General features: G+C 34.3%; 1 protein-coding gene across 4 annotated transcripts; it reads right to left on the bottom strand.

Annotated features, from left to right (window-relative positions):
* Positions 1-2,877: 2,877 nt before the first annotated feature.
* LOC104600314 (uncharacterized) lies at positions 2,878-10,497 on the bottom strand. Of its 4 annotated transcripts, none has more exons than XM_010263190.3 (4): positions 10,311-10,497; positions 9,167-10,069; positions 7,673-8,738; positions 2,878-3,270 (listed from the first exon to the last, which is right to left on the bottom strand). In XM_010263190.3, exons 2-4 carry the CDS (start codon positions 9,948-9,950, stop codon positions 3,084-3,086), a joined length of 2,037 nt encoding a protein of 678 aa, XP_010261492.1. In that variant the 5' UTR covers positions 9,951-10,069; positions 10,311-10,497; the 3' UTR covers positions 2,878-3,083. The 4 variants fall into 4 exon arrangements, with proteins under 4 accessions (XP_010261492.1, XP_019053821.1, XP_010261493.1 ...); XM_019198276.2 differs by having other exon boundaries at positions 2,878-7,270; positions 7,673-8,744; positions 10,311-10,495; XM_010263191.3 differs by having other exon boundaries at positions 2,878-3,241; positions 7,673-8,744; positions 10,311-10,495.
* Positions 10,498-20,823: the final 10,326 nt, after the last annotated feature.

Below are 20,823 nucleotides of genomic sequence, written 5' to 3'. Positions count from 1 at the left end.
GGAAAAATAAAATAAAGAGAAGACAAAGTTAAGGGTAAGTATGGCATTTTAAAATAATCAAAGCATCGTGTTAACTTTTTTCCCCTGAAAACCTATAGAAGAGATGTGTTTGTACATATTTTCTAAATTATTGGGGCAGTATTTGTTAAGATCAAAACTCAAGAGAGGTGTATATGATTGTTGGAAAATTCAGGGGAGTTTTTGACATATAGACACCATTAGGTGCCACATAAGCTCAATAATAAATAAATGGCTAAGTGTTGGGGAAAACATTAAAAATGTTGTTTTTCCAATGGTTACCTTTCACACAAATTGAGAAAATGTTTATTTAATAAACAATCTTATCAAATAGCATTTTGAAATAATTGCCTAAGTGGTGATGGATTGGTGTCAATTTTCAAATAAACAATCATAGAACCAAACACCATCTTGTTGTTTATATGATTTTTGGTTCTGTTGACGTTTATATAGAAAACAGTACAAGCTTGGTGCCACATAGGCATTTCCTCCAATAGAATTTGAAATACTATTTGATTGTTTCGATTTGTGTGAGAGTCATATGTTGGAGAATCTGTCCTTTAATATTTCCCCCCAACACTAAGGTATTTTTTCAGTATTCAGCTTATGTAATGCACTTAATGGTGCTTGTTGCTAAAAAATATCAAAAAATGTTTTTCAATCATTTTTTTCGTTTTTCAAAATAAATATTGTACAAACATTTATTAAATAAATGCCAACTAAACTAAATAGCCCCCTTAAACGTCTTGGTTTTGGTTTTATAAATTTTCCCATACATTAATCCATGGGAGATTTCTTATCTCTAAATCCTTGATCTCATTTGTATGTGTTTGTTATGTGTGACGTTTATGTAATGCAAAAAGACATATAGGTCATGTTCATTTTGCGTAAAAATGGGGGATAAGTATGTGATTTTCATGAAAATGCAATAATCCCATGTACGTCTGCCACTACAATGGGGTCCATGATAATTTTTTTTCTAAAACCTAAAGCGTGGGTAAATTATTTATCCACCTGCCAAAAATCCACTCACGTTGTTTCTCATGATTCACTTAAATAATCCTTGGCCAAGCCTAGAAAAACACCTTATCCGGATGACACAAAACGAACAAGCCCATATAGGTACTGCATAGCCCGCCTGCGTTGCAGAATTGCTTTTTCTAGTTTTTCCTTCTGCTTCTTGCTTGGCATCGTTATGCATCAGCTATCAAATGTGGTTGAGTAGAAGTCATAAGACTCAAAACCTTCTTTATATACAAACCCAAGTTGCTTCCACTCTTCTGGTCGCACTTGTAATGGATAATATGAGGTCCTACACCCCCTAATGTTGCTTTCCACATTGGGATGCAGCTTCTCACAGGACCTCTTCTCAAGGAACACTATCACATCACACGGTTCAAGTGGCGGCTCTACAGGAAGTACACCAACCCCATCTCATGGAAGCTGTGGAAGCTACAACCCACCTTCTGGTGGATGTGGTTTTGGAATGTGATCATCTTCAGAGTTAAATTACACACCCCTTTTGTCTTATATGCTTCTGGGTTTGTTTCAAAACTTGGCAAGGTGGTCCATGCTGAGGGACTAGAAATTGGCCAAACTGAATTCCACATTGAGATCCCTCCACTTCTCATCTGCAATCAAAGCCACCCACACCAACAAGAGGTTTTATAAAATTATTATGGCTGGCATTTGTTTTCGGTGGAAAATGCATCGATGTAAAATTCAATTGATAAGTTTAAAATTTTAGTGGACTGTAAACCTTGTATTGAAAACAAACGTGTAAAAATACGGACTGAATGCAGAATTTTACACCAATTCATATTTACACCGAAAACAAATGCGTACAAATGCAAACTAACAATAGAGTTTTACATTGATTCTCTCTTTTTATGCCACTCTACTCGAATTAGAAGGTCATCAACCGGCCTGAAGGTTTAAAAGTGCAACAATGATTCGGAGCTGGTCATGAATAATCTTATGGGGAATGAAACAATTATTGGAATGTGCCATGATATTTGCACAAGTCTTGAGGTGAATATGCATTATTCGTACGCCTTACCTGTAGCAAATGTGGCGGCACATTGGCTGGGTAATGTTGGACACAAGGATCCTCCTTCCATTAATTCTAGTTGGATCTTTTAGCCTTATCTGTCCGAGTGATTTATGGGGACGAACTACCCCCGACTTGTAAAACCCTCATGAAGTATATTCCTTTATAAAAAAAAGAAGAAAAAAAAAGAACCTATGATCAATCAAATACCACCTGATTGGTTCACCTTTATGTAAGGTTCAAAATATTGATACGCCCAATACACCGATGGGGGCATATTGGGCGAATCAATACTGTTTTTCTTTTTACTTTTTTTTATTTTTTTTTTAAACCGATTCATGGAGACCGATTTAAGACTCCTCTAACCCCTGAACCGGTCAGACCCCTGATACACCCACTATAGAGGCATATTGGAGGGGTCCCGGAATAATACATATCAACCGATACGTATCGATACCTTGAACCATGTCTTTATAATACCGGTTGATTGATCACAGGAATTTTCAATATCACGCCTTCCCGGTATCATAGTTGAACCTAAAAAGAATAAAAAATTAAAAAATCAGTGATCTACAACCACAGACTATGCCACCAAATATAAAATTCCTGGATCAGGAAATAAACCAAGAAAGGGGCGAACATGGAATCTGTCTCCCATCAATTCTGGATCCAGCGGCATACCTTCATGGGCTAGGGGATTTTCATTTCCAACTTTATTGTGGTGGGATTTTAGCTTGACGCAAAGAACAAGAAGCCCTCCGGTATGATCAAACGGACCTATCCATCGGTTATATGATTCTACAAGAGGATAAAGAGCTACCACAATGGTGGATGCCATTGCTGTTAATAGCAGTGATCGTATTAGCAAATAAAACAAGCCTCTCTCTGAACTCCTGTATAACATTAACAAAGAACTGAAGCACACTACAAACACTCTATCCTACTCTATTTACTTTAAGGAAAACCAGAATGTCTAAACTCTGCCCTATCTGATCAGGATTCACAACCAGTCCTATTAGGAAGGGAGAAATAAAGGGTCCTCCTTGTTCTGGTAAATGTTGAATAACTGTTTGGAGTATTTAGCAGCCAGTCTTTTGCATTCTTCGAGTGCTCTAGGATCAAACCTCTCCAATTCCTCAACGGACTTCTTCAGATCTCCACGTGGGTCCCCATCTGTAAGAAATTCAGCCAATGTGGTGCCCCTAGAAAGAAATGTTCAAGGATGGAAACGTACATAAACGGATAAAACAAAGCTACATTCAATAACCACTGAATTTACATATACATTGGACTCCAGATCTAACAGTAGCGGAATACTAGGCACATCATAGTTTTATGCCACCTCTCCTCGAGGACCTCAACACAAGAGAAAATGCAATTGAGCACAACTGTTGACAGGTTGCACAAAACTGTTACGTACCTAGCATTGTTTGTTGCTAGCAGATCCAGACTATTATAAAAGCCCTGAATGAGAAATGGGAGGATTAAACTTCTAATCTCCTATTTGTAATTTTGTACCATAGGTTGGGCTGCAGATAGAGGTTGATCTGGTTATGATGGGACTTATCTCAAGAGACTTGGGAAAAGTTGCTAGATTGCGGGTCCCTCTATGAACCAAAAGGTGCAAGTGTAATACATAAATGAAACAACTTGGAAGAAAACTATCAACTTCATTAAGTAATGCAGGAAAAGGTGCTGGACTTACTACACCAGAACAGTTGCTCACTGCTTTAGTGAAATTCAGTACATTTTATTCTCTTTTATAACCAAAATAGAAAAGAAAAATTTCAAAACAATTAAGCCAAGTAAAAATGGCTCACAGTTTTAAAATTTTGTAAGTAACAGAACATCAATGATATAGGACATGTTCACAGGTATCTTATTCTGATAAGAACACGAGGCGTGAGAGACAGCAAGCTCCCAAATCTTGGAAAGTGGTACAGACTACATATACACAAAATTATCTAATCAAAGTAGGCATACCACATGCCAATAACCACGGTTGTACATATTCCATGTTCTTGTGCGCTTTGTATTTTGGCAAAATATAAAAAGAAAAAATGTAGCATGTTGCAATCAGACTGTGAGCTTCTGATGGTACATAAAAATTTCATAAAAAGAAAACTGAACAAAAGATGAAAGATACAATCTTAGGTGACAAGGAATCAAGCGGCACACCCAACTAAAATAAATCCTTGGCCCTTGCTCTAACACCTTAGGCTGCATTTTTTTTGCGGTGTAAATACCAGACCGGTGTTATTTTACACTGCAGTCCGTTTTTGTAGCAGTTTGGATGAAACGTAAATGACCGCCAAAAATCAATGTAAATACCAGGTCGAGTTTTACATCGGTTATTGAGGGAAATTTATCTCTCATAAAAACGATGTAAATCTTTACATCAATAATCACCACTTTTTTAAACCAATGAATGCAGAACTCCTCCAGTCGGGTATTTACACCGCATTCAAACACATCCTTAGCAACACCTACTCCTCTCAACAAGACCCACAACCTCAAAATACAAACAAAACCCCTACCAACAACCACCCTAACAACCAATAACATCATCCTTCAGAAGACTTCCACCCACTCTCAAACAAAAGACATAAATCATCCCACAAAATGGCAGCCCACTCTTAGTTCTTTACAAATGCAAAATAAACCCCCAACCTACAATCCTTTTCAGCCCTCTTAGTTCTTTACCAATTCAGTATATCCCTATCATTACCAAGGTCCAAAGTATCGCATGTATCTTATCGTATCATTGGGTTTCCGATACACTTATTTAAAGGTGTTTTCAGGAAACCAATCCTTCTATTGATTAAGAATGTAAAAATATGTATAAAAATGAAATTTTGAAAAAAAAAACAAAAATAAAAACTGTGGGGTAAAAAGTATCGATATACCCATGCCGATACATTTGGGTGTATCGATACTTTAAACCATGACCATTACACCTTTGAGACATCTAAATACTTCAATAAATTCCATCTTTTTTCCCATCCACCCTAAAATGAAAACACCCTGACCTACTAGATGGACAATTGGGCTTTGTAGATGTCAATTTAGGACTTCCCATTGTCTCCACTTCTAATTCCAAAACACTTTCCAGGTATGTTTCACCACCTCAGAAAAACAACCCTAATTCTTTCCCACCTCTACTTCTTTATCAACCACTTTCTTGTATATCTTAAATGCTTGATCAATTGCTACTTAATCATCCCCCACTCTCTGTCACCTTATCCTCCACAACTTTTACACAACCTCTACTCAATGCATCTATAAAGATCAATAACTGGACATGTTCTATATTTCTATGCTGGAGTGTAACCTCCTACTGACAAATCCAATTAATTAACCTCCAAATCTTTTGTATGCTGATGACCAGTAGTTGAGATGGTTGCATAGTACCCAGTGTCTTAAAGCCCAAAGGGCTTGTTTTTGCACCAGAGGCACAAGGCAAGGCATGTGCCTCTTTTTTTATTTTTTTGAAGCAAGGAACACAATTAAAAAATACAAAAAAAAAAATCAATAAAATATTAAAAATAGTTCTAACTAAAAATGCAAACTTTAATTTTAAACTAAACAGTTTAAAAAGCCCATTAGCACAAATTAAAATACATGAACATAACATATAGAACATATCCAAGAATGTCAAATTGTCAATTTCTTAATTTATTTTTCAATCACATTATTTCAAATAGCTAATATGATGTTAAACATCTTTCATTCCTAATTCTATGAGCCACCTTTATACCAAGCCCCTTGAGCAAACCCAAACAAGTCTAATGCTAGGTCTTAAATTCTTACTGTACAAAAAACAAGCCCTTTTTTTCTAATGTTGTTCATTTATTCTTCTTAATACACGGAATATTTTAAAAGATAATGAACTATAATTAAAATTATAAAACCATTTTTCGTACAGCTTTAAGAATTTAAGACACTAACATAGATTTGTTTGGGCTTGCCTCAAGGGACTTGTGTTGGGGGTCCGAGGGGGCGAAGCCCCCAGCCCAGCCACCATGACTCAAAAAGCACAAAATTTGATTGAGGCACATGCCTCAGTTGAGGCATAAGGTGCACCAAGTGCACACCTAGGCACAAAAGGTGTGCACCTTTTCAAAGGGACTGCACCTGGGACTAGGTGAGGAGCAGACCTTGAAATGCGCTTCGCCTATGAACCTAGGTGTGCCTTTTAAATCACTGATGACACCCCCTCCATTTAGGAGGCACGGGATCAAACATGCTAACATGCAGGCAAAGTCTTTTGTAAATGGAGACAGTGTAGATGGCAGTGACTCCAACATCCCCAATTGCATGTCCTGATGTCCAATACATCTTGACATAACAAACTAGAAAATAACTATTAAAAAACTGAAATTAACCAAAATTAAAAACATCCATAAATTATGAAACTACCACTCAACAAGGAATCAAGTGAAATTTGATTTTCTCCATGGATTCCTTCCCTGCTTGCACCCGTAAGAGAAATTATATGTTTTTTACCAAAGAGAAGTGATATGTTACAAGTTGAAGGGGCTAAAAAGTAAGGGCGTACATTCAGTCAGTTTGGTTTGGTTAGAATCAAGGACTTAACTGACTTTTTGGTTTAACTAATATCATAACCAAACTAAATTGAACTAGATTTCAAAACTGAACCAAATGGAGTTCAGTTCAGTTTAGTTTGTTGCAGTTCAATTGGTCCCATAAATGAGATGTTGAAATTTGATATAAACCAAACACAGCCTGCATAACTATAGTTGTCTTTGGTTTTAGTTCATGATCCTTGTTAAACAGAATAGAGGTGAAAGGCAATGGAGCATAACAGAGGACACATTTTAAGATGCAAATATTAAATAAAATATTATATATTTAATATACTAATATGTATATTATATTAGTTTGATTTATGGTTTGGCTCGGCTGAAAATTTCAGTCAAACCAAACTGAAACCAAAAACCAACATTTTGAAAAAAATTGAACGCGAAACAAACTAACTTATTCAGCTTGGTTTTCAATTAAATATCTGAATTTGAACACCCCTAGCTAAAATCGCTAGCAGCAAACCAAAAAGGACATGTGTTGTAGTAAGAAATAATTTAAGGGCTCATAATTTAACAAGGGACATGTCACTGAACAAAACAGGACTGATGCAGACAACACAAGGCATAGATGATGATGATTCCTTCCCTGCTTTCATGCCTGCAGCAAACATTCTATAAGAAAAGATGGAATTCATAATGTACATTAGATGTCCATTTGTGCCAAATAAGTGAGAGGAAAGAGAAAACCATATAAAGAAATTTCTCCTTAAGAATCCGTAGAGTGTCAGTGTTTGACATGAACACTTGGTCCATGTAACACTGGTTACAGCACATATTGTTACAACTTTAACAATATTTATTGTTAATAAGCTCAGTAAACAAATTACTGAGTCACACTAGAGAAGGAAAAGATGCAGACATATCCATACAAGGTATCCATACAAAATATAAATGAGATGAGACTTCATTATAATCAAGGTAGAGAGTTTCAATTATAGTTATGAAAAGCTCATTTTTGTCAATATAGAATAATCATAAAAGAAACTTTCCTAATGCATACCTGAGAGCATCAAACTTATTAAACCCTCGGTTATTGTAATACAGAGAACCCTTCGCTGACTTTTCCTCAGATGTTTGTTGGCGATAAAGAGCACAAACAGCCTTCAAACACAGTTCAGAATCCTTTTCAAATGATGAAAGCATATCAGCCTCATATTCCCATCCTGATTTATTATTTTTGTTCCTTCGGATTCTTGATAATATCTGATAAAAGGCTTCACCATCTGTTGAATCTTCTGAATCACTAGAATCATTTTTTCTTTCTGAATCATCAGAGCTATTAACAATAAATCCAGACAAACTTTCACTCTCATTATCTGATCCAGTTTCCATTTCATCCTCCTCAACATTGTCAGCAGTTACAAATATTTGATTCTGATATTTAGGACCACAATTTGCCAACTTATTCAGAGAGGTTCTTTCTACCCCACCCTTTTTTTCTTCGCACTGTCTCAAAGTAACTATACGCCGCCTCAGTGGGGTTAGGGATTCTTCAGGATTGACAACCCCAGAAGTAGGAGAATCTAAGGGTTCACAGCCTAACTCTTGGTGTTTCATCATCTTAAGTTTAGCAATGGGAATCTTATCTTCATCATCATCATCACCCTCACTCTCACTGGTAACTATATTGGAAGCCCGTTTTCTTTTGGGTGCTAAAGTGAATGGGAAATTCTCCTCACTACTGCTCTCATTTTCCCCCGTTCTCTTATCTGAGGTTTCCTTCATCAAGCACTTCTTCTCCCTTTCATTGTTCAGAATACGTAGAGAACAGTCAACAGAAGTAGCAGTCACTCTGCTGTTTCTGATGTTAGAAGTAGGCAAAGTAGCAGCCCCCATTTCATCATCACTTTCACTGATCTCAATGACATCCCCAGATGCAGGTATGAGTCTGGGTATGACATTACTAAGCATGGATGGAGGCGTCTTTTTGTTGTTCTCTTCTCTCTCAAACACTAACTGCTTTCTAACTCGAGTTCCATATTGCACCTCAGTTTCTAAAGAAATGCTTTTTTTCTCTTCCTGATCATTAACCAAAGACTTAAGTCGCATATTAATAGAAGGTGAACCTGTAGCTGTCCAAAAAAAAAGTGAAAGGTACAATGAAAGCTGTACTACTATTTTCTTTCATGGCCTACATGTATGACAATGCATGTGAATTACTTTCTACTGAAAGTCAGAGTAACATTAACATATAATGTGAATCCTCAGGCTCAGTTTGGAAGGAGTACAAATACAAATTTGTAGAGTACAAAACCATACATTTTATATTACTTTGTATGTATTTGTACTTTACATATTTGTATTTGTACTCCTTCCAAACTGAGCCTCAAGAACAAAAAGTTATCTTTTGTATAAGAGAACAAAAAAGTCTCTTCATGAAAACTAAGATAAACTCCTACAGACTATATAATGTACAGGAAAAAACAACACAGATTAAAGCATAAATGTGATAAAGAATAAAAATCTGACTGAAACTGAATGAATTTGTCAATACCTCGGACCTGAACATGTTCATTTTCTTCAACTGGGGAAAAGCAAATAGACCCTTCATTGCCAAAAGATTTAATCGTTCCATCATCATTTAGCTCTCTCTCTTGGGTTTGCGGATTGACCAAGTGAGAATTACTGATTCCAGCATTTTCTTCATCTTGTATTTTGATTACATTACTTAAATCCTCTTTGTCATAGTCAGCTCCTGCCTCCTCAGATCTCAAAGACGAATCCACTTCCTCCAACCTTGAGACTCGCAACTCCACTTCTCTAAAATTCTTCTTCCAAATCTCAATCTCATTCTCAGCCCTCCTTTTAGCAGACTCTAAGGCCATATTCTCCATCTTGAGTTGAAGATGTTTCTCCTTTGTATCTTGCTCCATCTTCTTCAGCTCCTCCGATAAATTAATATTTCTTTCTCTTGCACTTTTCTCTCTTTCACAACTTACTTTGTAATCCTCTTCCAGACGAGTAAGCCGCTCCTTGATGTCGTCATAAGATCTCATGTGCTCCCTTAGCCTATCTTCAACATCAAGTTTTCTAAGCTCTAACTCACTAAACTTGTCTTTTAGAGTTTCGTGGTCTTTCCTTTTATGCTCAACTTCCATTAATAAAACCCTACAACGATCTTCAGCCTCCCTATTCTTTTCTTCCAACTCACTAGACCTTGTTCGATAGAATTTCAACTCTTTTTCTAATTCACCCTCGGGTCTCCCAGAACCGTTCTCTTTAAACTCCTCTGAATTTCTCTTTTTCTCGACCTCCATAGCTTTTATATCGTGCTTCATCTAAACCCGCCGTCCTGTAAACCGATTTCAAGAAGGAAAATATTTCTGAAATGCTGTGGTTTTCGTTCTCCTCCGCATCAATGTCAGCGGTCACGACGGGACTTCCAAGTTCAGAAACCCTAATTTCGTCCATTTCATCAGACATGTTTCACAAAGCAAAACAAGAAAGAACAAAAACAGCTTTTAATGGAGAACGAGGAAAACAAACTAAAACTTCATGCAACAGCATAATGTTCTTCGAAACCCAACTCAACCCAAGGAACAAGGAATGCGGTTTCAGAGTTTTTAATTAAAGAGGAAGATTAAATGAGCAAAAGAGGAAGAAGAAGAAGAAGAAGGTAGAACAAAAATGATGCTTACAGGTTGAGATTCTGCCCCTCCAGACTTTACAAGACCTCTACTTCTTCGGACTATGCAGTTCGGGGAGAATAATGGACGAAACGAGAGCGTCAGACTGTAGTCTGGAGGAAGACTCAAATAACCTAACCGAAAACAAGCCCCGGAAGAGAATTAACGTTTTGCCCTTACATGTTTCAGAAGAAGAAGTTGTGGTTCGGCTACGTGGCAGCAGGATTCTTTGCAACAGATTAACATGTGCACGAGTTCATATCTGCGCTCTACAGTGTCCCACATCACATCTCCGCCATGTATTGGAAACATCTCCGCAACTGGTATTCTCATTAGAGATGTTTTCAATGCACGGCAGGGATGCGTGTGAGACGTTGTGGGGCGTAGATGTTTCCAATTCCGACCCACGCCAAGATGGTAATGTTTTTGTTAATCTGTTTGGTAATGTTTTTGTTTCTTCCAGTTAAATAAGCATAAACAATGTTTTTCGAGACCGGATCTGCTCCTTATCCCTGGCGCCTCACAGGCGTCTCATACGCACATCCTATCATGCATTGGAAAAATGCTCGATGGCTGTGAGGCGCCCATTTGTGAGGAGCAGATCCCGTCACATGTTTTTCACCTTTTTGATATTTGGTAAGGAAAAACTTTGGCTGGGGTCAATAACCTTTTTTTGTTGTGAGAGCTTCTGGGTAGGACATGTTACCGTGAGAATGGGCAAATTAGTAATTGCCCATTGATTTATTTTGAATAAAAATAAATGCATGCCCGTGAATTGGTGAACTGCCGTGAACATGCCCAATCTAGAAATTCTCTCAACAGGAAAGCTTTTCATCATTGTGTTTCTTGAATGTGTAATAGAAACATGTAAGAGTATACAATCGTTATGTATAATAATTAATAATCATTTATATTTTATATACTACTTTTAATAATTTTTTTACAATACAAACATAGGGATGACAATTTTCCCCATTTCCCTAACCCTCATGGGGATTTGCCTCGAATGGGGCAAGGATGTGGATGATTTCCTCCCGTAAGGATGGAGATGGGGAAATTTTCATCCCCGTCGGTGGTGACGAGGAGAGCACTCCTTGCCCGCGGGGACCCCGATCCCTGTCCCATGGGATTCCTGCTAATATATATGTATATATGTATATATACATACATATATATATATATATATATATATATATATATATATATATATATATATATATATATGTCTATATGTTCATATTTTTAAAAATATGGTTGAATATGTTTGAGTCTTTTCTAATAGGATTGTAAATTTTAATTAGTTTATTATTATTTTTTAAATAAAATGAAAAACAAAAACATAATGGTTGACATTATAAATAATCAAGGGGGGTGGGAATCCTCGTAGGGATGGGGATCCCTGTGGAGACAGGGATGTGGATAACTTTGTACCCATTAGTGGGGATGGGGATTTTCTCAGGGACGGGGATAAGGAGAGGCTCCTCGTCCCCGCCCCATGCCATTTCTATCCAACTAACCAAACTAACTAAAATCGAATGACCTGATAATAGATATATATTAATATTTTATATTTTAAATATATTTTTTAAAATATGAAAGTTGGAAAATTCTAATATTTCTTAGGCTAAAATATTTTATATCATAAATTTATTTTTTAATAATGCCATTGTATTTTTTTAATTTAAAGTTAATTTTTAAATTTAATTTTTTAAGTTTAAATCTTTTGAACCGACTTACCAAATCGAAAATTAACCCAAACCGATATAACCTAAGTGACCAACTGCCTAACTTGACCAGGTCGATTTGGTTGGCCAAACAACCTATAACTGAACCAAACCAACCCGTGAACAATAGTTTAGTCTCCAATAATTATTAAAAATTTATAGCAAAAATACACAATAAATTAAATTTAAAAATCTAAATAAGAGTAGTTTAAACTCTAATAATTATTGAAAATTTTCTATTAAATAAGAAACAAAAATAGATTTATACATAATTATTGAAAATATATTTATCACAAAAACAATAAATAATTACTAAAATACAATAAATATTAATTTTAGTATATATAAACATATAATAAATATAGATTAAGTTTTTAAAATTATTATTAATAAACACTAATTTTTTTGAAAGTTATTCTCTAGAATTATTAATTGATATAAATGAAATTAGTTATTTACAATATTATTTATTTACTGCAATAATATCATTATTTAAATTTTAAAATATTAATTACTTGTTGAATTTAGTAATCCATAAAATTATAGTACTATTAATACATAATTTTGTTATTTTAACTATTTAAAATCTAGTTATGTTAAATATTTCATTGTTTAAAATATTTATTTATTTAACTAAATATTTAAAATCTTAATCTATTTATTATAATTGAAAGTTATTTAGTAACTATTTAAAATATTAATTTTAATATTTTTTTATTTAAGATATTTAGTTATTGAAATATTTAAATAATATTTCATCTTTTAATGTTAGATTTTTATTATTTGAATAACATTTAGAGTGAATAATCAAAGAAATCATAATTTATATTGTTTGACATAATTTCGTGATGAGTTTTGTAAAATATATAATTATTAATAATATGAATATTATTAAATCAATTATATTTTTTTACCATTTTAATAAATATTTTAAAGTTATTATATAATTTTGTTAGAATATTTAAATAATTCTTAAATTTTTTAATTCAAAATTTCTTTAGATAGATGTAGATAAAAAGCGGGGGAGAAGATAAATAAGAATGAAAGATAATTTATGAGAGAAACTCTCTACTAAATTAGAGATAACTTAGGAGAAAGTTGGGAATAGTGGGGGAGGTTGTTTAGGAGAAATTTTAGGATATTAGATTATTTAGGTTATTGGAACATGTGTGTGGGGGAGAGAGAGAGAGAGAAAGAGAGATTTTAGGAAGACTTTTTTTGGGGAAAGTAAAGTTTCTAATTGGTAGTTTCAAAAATGACATGGATTAAAAAAATAAAAAAAAAAAGAAAAAAAATTCTAGACTTCGTTGTTTTAATATATACCAAGGGACCTGTGTGCGATGCTTGGGATTTGTCAAAGGAAAGTAAAATAAACAACAAAATATGATAAATATTAGCCATATAATATTCTCAATTGGGCCCAATTGGTTCAAGTATAGCAATGGCAATGGGTCAGATTCAAGGTGGGGATCATACACCCCATCTTTTACCCCAAATTTTTAAGTAACTACCCCAATTTTAAAAATATTTAATATATTAATATATTACATTCAAGGTTGGGTCGGGGTGGGGACTTCAGTCCTCACAATCCTCAGTACCTAGTAGGGATGGGGAAAATTGCCATCTCTATCCAAGTCCCAAGTATCATTTTGTAGGTTGTGTTTATCCACTCTATTATTTACCCATCAATGTAGAATTGCAATTAATTAAGATCCACTTAAGTTAAATAAATAATCAATTAATCTAGATTACATGAGTGTGGTGTTTTCAAATAAATATTACTAAATATAATAATTGCTAAAATTATCATAAAATAAATAATTTTGAGAAAAACAATTTTTATGTTATTGATAATTACTGTAATTATTCAAAATTATCATAAAACAATTATTTATTTTATTTTCAATAATTCTATATTAACAATTATTTAATTTATTGAATAAAAACAATTTTTTCAAAATGAAATTAAATTTCACATTACTTATTTAAATTTTAAATAGTTGTATTATACTAACAATTGAAATTAAATATAATTTCACATTAATTAATTAGTGAGAGTTATTGTTGAATAATTCTACATTAATTAATAAATTTTAATAATTACTAATGAATGAAAATAATTACAATAGTTCGTCTTAATAATTTAACAATAATTTTGAATAATTAATTATTTAATTATGAGAAAATTGACTATTTAATTATGATAAAAACAATTATTTAATTACTGTAATTATTCTAAATTACCATAAACTAAATAATATTGAGAAAAAAATATTCATGTTATTGATAATTACTGTAATTATTCAAAATTATCATAAGATAATTATTGATTTTATTTTCAATAATTCTATACTACTAACAATTATTTAATTTATTCAATAACAACAAATTTTTAAAATTATTTATTTTATTGTTAATTATCTAAATATGTGGAAACAATTATTTATATTATTGTTAGTTATTGTAATTTTTCAAAATTATCATAAAATAAATAATTATTCAAGGTTACACGTCACTTAAGAGTAATGGGTCGGACCTGAATCCAACAGAAAAGAGATTTGACCAATACCCAACCCATTTAAACCATCTCTTTTGCCCGAATAGCTTCTACAGTGTTTTCTTTTTTAAGCAAACACAACAACTTCGAATGGGTTAGAGCGTTTCTTAGACAAATTTCAGAGGGGAAATTATGACCAACCAGAAATACAAATAAGGCATTCTAATTACGTTGGGAATCTGAGATAGAGTATAAATCAGCAAATTAATAAACTTGGTGGCGATGTGCTTTGAGTGACTTACCTGGGAAAACTGATTAACGGAGGTATCAGGTATGATATAAGTGATTTTAAATGGCCCTTAGTGAAGGTGTTTTAGGTGAAATCACTCATATCATACCTTTGTTCTTACGATCCTTCTCAAAAAGATTTATCTCAGTTCAATGGTTTTCAGTGATCCTCGAAGCCGATGGATTTGTCAGAGATTAGAGATTGAGTGCGATTTATATTTTAAAGATATAGAGAAAGGCGATTTGTTGGCGATACAAAGCCATCGAAGTTTGTAGGAAGTCGGAAGGGATGCTTGGGAATCCAAGCTCCACTGAAAAATCATCCAATTCTAACTGCATTATCTGGTTATTTTCCAATCCTATCTCCCTTTGCTCTGCTAGTCTGCTTTACTACTGCTTCCTTCCTTGGCTTCGCACGCTCAAAGTTCCTAGCTTCTGCTGTTGTCATGAGAATTATGCGTGTGTAACTTGCTTGCAGACATGGCAATGTCTGTTTTCAAAACAGGGTAAAAATCAGAATATTGGCGTAACACACCTGCTAGTTTCAGTAGTTTGTAATTCAAAGCATGGGTATTGATTCTATTGAATAATTCTTTTGGCGCATAATAACGACAAAAACAAAAAATAACGGGAGAAAGGAAAGGACTTGTGAGATGTAGGGAAAAAAAGGACGGAGAAGGTTAATCTTTTGTAACCATTGCGACCTTTACTAATTGGTCAAGTAAGTTGGCAAATAGAGACCTACCTTGAAAAGGAAAGTTTCTTCCCACCTGGCCTATTGGGAGGATTGGGTAGGGGAAGGGAAGGAGAAAGGGAGTGAATGAGAGAGCTATAAAGGGTAAATGAAGAAGGAGAGAGGAGGGGAATGGGACAGATTTATTAAGGGAAAGCTAAATAATAGAAAGGGATATTTACTAAAATATCCCTTATAATTTCATGGGTTTACTAAAATCTATCATATATTTAGCATTTTACTAAAACATCACTTATAATTTGCAATGGATTTAATCAATCTGATGACATTGGAAAATGACAGTGTTGACCCTAATTTTCATTTAAATAAAATTAATCAAAAGAAAATAAAAATAAAAATATCATTTTTGCCCTTAATAAGACACGAGCAACCACTCTATTGGCTACATTTGGTCAATTTTGTTCTCTATACAAAAAAGTCTTAAGGGTATTTTTAGAATAAAAAATCATGGGCATAATGGCCAAAGAAATACTCCTTAATAAAAAGATGATTAAGTAAATAAGTTGTAAAATATATGGGATGTTTTAGTAAAATGAAAACTATAAGGTAGTTTAAGTAAATATGTAAAACTATAAGGTGTGTTCTAGTAAATGACCCTAATAGAAACACATAGGAGTATACAATTGTTTTATATTTTCAAATTTTTAAATAATTAATAATTATTCATATTTTATATACTACTTTTAATAATTTTTTCATAATACAAAAATAACGATAATTAATTTCAATTAGGTTTATTCATCAAACTAATGAAACTGACCAACTCGATCAACTCGACAGAGTTGGTCGGTTTTCTAGTATTTTAGGTCGACTTTGGTTAAAAAATTTCCCAATTCAACCAAATTGGATTAGTTTCACTTTGGTCATTTGTAAACTGACCAAAATCGAACGACCTAACCATTGATATATATATATATATTAATATTTTATTTTTTAATATAGAAAAGTGGGAAATTTCCCATATTTCTTAGTATAAAATGTTTTAAATCATAAATCTAATTTTTAAATTTATTTTTTAATAATTACACTGTAATTTTTAAAATTAAATTGAATTTTTAAGTTTAGATCTTTTGAATCGACTGACCAAACCAAAAAATCAACCCAAACCAATACAACTTGAGTGGATCGGTTTTCACAAAACGTCAATCAATTTCAGTTGACCAACTTCTCAACCTAACCAACTCAATTTAGTTGGCCAAATAGCCTACAACCGAACTGAACCAACTCATGAACACTCATAATTTCAACTAAATTAATAGTCTTATCTCGAATAAAAAACAATAGTTTAATCTCCATAATCATTAAAAATTTATAACAAAAATACACGATTATTGAAAATATATTTATAACAAAAAAATACAATATTTACAATATTTACAAAAATACAATAATTACTAAAAATATATTAACTTAGTCACTAAATAGTATAATCTCAAATATTAGTTTAATCTCTAATAAATATTAATCAATAAGTTATAAAAAAATACAATAAATACAATAAGTACAATAAATTAAATTTATAAATTTCAATAATAGTAATTTAATCTCCAATAATTATTGACAGTTTTCTGTTAAATAACAAAACAAAATAAATTTATACATAATCATTGAAAATACATTTATCACAAAAAACAATAAATAATTACTGAAATACAATAAATATTAATTTTAGTATATATCATTTTATAATAAATACAAATTAAGAGTTTAAAATTATTATTAATAAATATTAATTTTTTGAAAGTTTTTTCTCAAATTATTACTTAATATTAGTGAAACTAGTTATTTACAATATCATGTAAAAATATTAAATTATTATTATTTTCAATATTATGTTATAATTATTTTTCTACTTTTTAATTTTTTTAAATTTATTACATAATTTCTTTATTTTAACTATTTAAAATCTTGTGTTAAATATTTTGTTATTTAAATACTTAAATAATATGTAAAATATTTAAATATTAATTATTTATTGAATTTAATTATCCATAAAATCATAATTTATACTATTATTGCATAATTTCATTATTAACTTTGTAATATATTAAATTATTATTAATTTCAATATTATGTTATAATCATTTTTCTACTTTGAACAGATTTTTTAAATTTATTACACAATTTCGTTATTTTAACTAATTAAAATGTAGTTATGATAAATATTTAGTTATTTAAATATTTAAATAATCTATAAAATATTTAATTTTTTTTATTATTTGAGTTTTATTTATTTAAAGGTATTACATATTATTAAATATTTGAAAAACATTTAAATTGATCATTCGTAAAAATATAATTTAAATTGTTAGTACATAATTTAGTGATATATTTTGTAAAAATATAAAATTATTTTTTGTGTTCTTAATAAATATTTTAAATTTATTATATAATTTTGTTAGAATACTTAAATAATTCTTAAATTTTTTAATCCAAACTTTGTTTAGATAGATATAGATAAAAAGTAGGGGAGAGGACAAATAGGAATTAGAGATAATTTAGGAGAGAAACTCTCTACTAAATTAGAGATAATTTAGAAGATATTTAGGAATTAGAGATAATTTTGGAGAAACTGTGTGAAAGTGGGGGAGGCAGATTAAGAGAAATTTTAAGTGGGGGAGGCAGTTTAAGAGAAATTTTAGGAGAAGAGATTATTTAGGTTATTGGGAAAGTGCATCTCATTGGTTGATTCAAAAATAACATGGAATAAAAAAAATTTTAAAAAAGGAAAAATTTTCTTAATATATATATATATATATATATATATATAGATAGATAGATAAATAGATAGATAGATAGCAAGATGCCCCTGCGTTGCGGGGGCTAACGATAAGATATTATCTGTCTCACAATTTAAAGTCATTACTCAAAAAGTTCCATGGGTTAATCGTTGGAGTATATGTGGCATTAATAGGTTTGATACATTTATTGCAAAATAATGTACAAGAAATTAAACTAAAATATTTGAACGGAATTAAAATAGAAATCTTAGAAAGAAAACAATAATATAAACAAAAGATGAGTAATAAGTATAAACGAAATCAATAAGCTTAATGCATATTGATGCTGCGAGATCTGGGCACTCCTAGCTGACTGTGACCTGGCTTCCGGCTGGAACGATCGGCACCTGTTAGGAAGGAGGAAGTGAAGGGTTCCCGAGGAGATATCTCGGTGGGAACACTCCGACGGCTAAGTTAGGACTGGAGAAGAATCTCAAAGAGAGTAGAGAGTAAGAGTGTTGAAAGTGCTTATGCTTCAATACCTTTGCTTTGCGAGGGTGGTGGTCCTTTTATACCGGAGGTTGGTTACATCAGGTGTAACCGTCACTACCCTAGCCGTTACTGCCAGGACTGAGGTAGTAGGTGCAGGCCGCCACTGCGGGCTGCTGCTGCAGGGTACAGACTCGTCAAGCGTGCTATGCTTTTTAGGGACAACAGGCACGACGCCGCCTGGCAAGAGATGTGGGCACTACCACCAGATCTGGCAGGTACGGATGTCAGGAGGATCTTCCCTACAGGCTACCGAACTACTCTGATCCGGTAGGTACGGATTCTGTGAATGCAGTCCCGAGGTACTTCTCCCTCGGGACACTTAAGCCAAAAGCTAAGATGCCCCCTCCTCAAGAGTGGAGAGCTTGGGGCTTCCTAGGAGATGAGAGCTCGGGGCTTCCTAGGAGAGGAGAGTTCGGAGCTCAAGGGGAGCTCGGGCTCCTCCGTGGGGAGCCTGGGTCCCTTAGGGCTGCGGGAGATCGGGGCGTTTAGGCCTTGTGCTCGGGGCGGGCTGAGTCTCGCCTCCTAGCGAGCTGTTACTCCCACCGAGTCGCTTGGTCGGGCTTCATCGAGCTTGTTACGCCGGGTTGCGGCCAGGCTATCATGTTGAGTTGTTGTTCATGCTAGGTCATGTCCACATGTCCCCGTGTTACGAGGTCGTGCCAAATCACCCTACATCAATTGCCCCCCACTCCCCATGCTAGGGGTGCTGGCCTTAGTGCGGGGAGTCCGAGGTCTATCGGGTGGATTTGGCTCGAGATCTAAGCCTTCTTGTCCGCCAGCTCATAGTTTGGACCGGTTCCCTGCTCGGGTCGCGTACAAACTACGCGCGGACGTCACGCGATTTATAGACTCCGCGGACGCCAAAAAATGCGCTAAACTGATTTTGTCTCGAAGGTCGCACAACCGGTTTTCATGAGGGCCATCAGATTGCTTTGATCTCAACCGTAGATGCCCGAGGATAGTGGCTATAAATAGTGGGGGTCTTGGTCATTTTCCTTTGCCACAAATCTTCAATTGTAGTCTTGAGCTCGCGTCCAAAGCCTCCAGCTCGGGTCAGTTCCTTTCTAGTCCAGTCTTACTTCTCTTTGGTGAGTCATCCCAGCTCTTCCTTAGTTTCAATTATGTCTTCTTTCGATAGCCTTTTGGACGAGCCCGAGGTGCCTGAGGTGGGTACCTCGGCTCAGGGCAATCCTCCCGAGGCGTGGGAGGCCTCGGGTCACCAGGCATCCACCTCTCATTGAGTTTGGATGCCGGATAGGTTCGGGCCCTCCACCATGACCTTGGAGAGGCTCCGCGAGCTCATTCAGCAATACAACTTGCCAGGGGAGTACACCTACAGTTTACCTATAGGGAATTTCCCATGGGAGCACGGCCCTGATGAGGTCGTGATCTTCTGAGAGCAGTTCATAGCTGGGCTACGTCTTCCCTTCCATCCACTCTTAGTGGAGGTCTTGAAACATTTCAATGTTACGATAGACCAGCTTCACCCGAACTCGGTCCATAACGTGGTCAGGACCATTCTCTTTGTTTTGAGTATGTCATCCCCCTTGACTTGGACATACTCTGCTCCATTTTGACCATCAAAAAGAGCGCTTCATGTGTTCTTCCCGAGCACAGGAGGGCTTACTACTTGTCCCCCCGCCCGGACTTTAAGTTAATGCACAAGCTTCCTAGCAAGGTCCTGCCCTGGAAGCAGGACTACTTCGTAGTCCGGAACCCCACGGGGTGGCCCTTCCCTACTCATTGGAGGGCAGCTATCCAAGACCCTGGCGTCATACTCGACAAGAAGATCAGGGAGGCATTCCAATCGTGGGCTGAGGTCAGCTGTGATTTCAGAGATTATATCAAAGAGGGTATGCTCTTCCAGGCCGGCTTGAGCCCGGGTAGGTAGTTAGTACCTTAGCTGTTTGGCCTACTCTTCTTTTCCTTCTTTTAATTGAGTACTGACGCCAAACTCTTTTGTAGGTCCTATGGAGGCAGATAAACTCAA

Source organism: Nelumbo nucifera, chromosome 1 (genome assembly GCF_055504915.1).
Source record: "Nelumbo nucifera cultivar China Antique chromosome 1, China Antique-T2T, whole genome shotgun sequence".
NCBI classification, from domain to species: Eukaryota; Viridiplantae; Streptophyta; class Magnoliopsida; order Proteales; family Nelumbonaceae; genus Nelumbo; species Nelumbo nucifera.
This window is presented reverse-complemented; position numbering and strand designations above follow the sequence as displayed.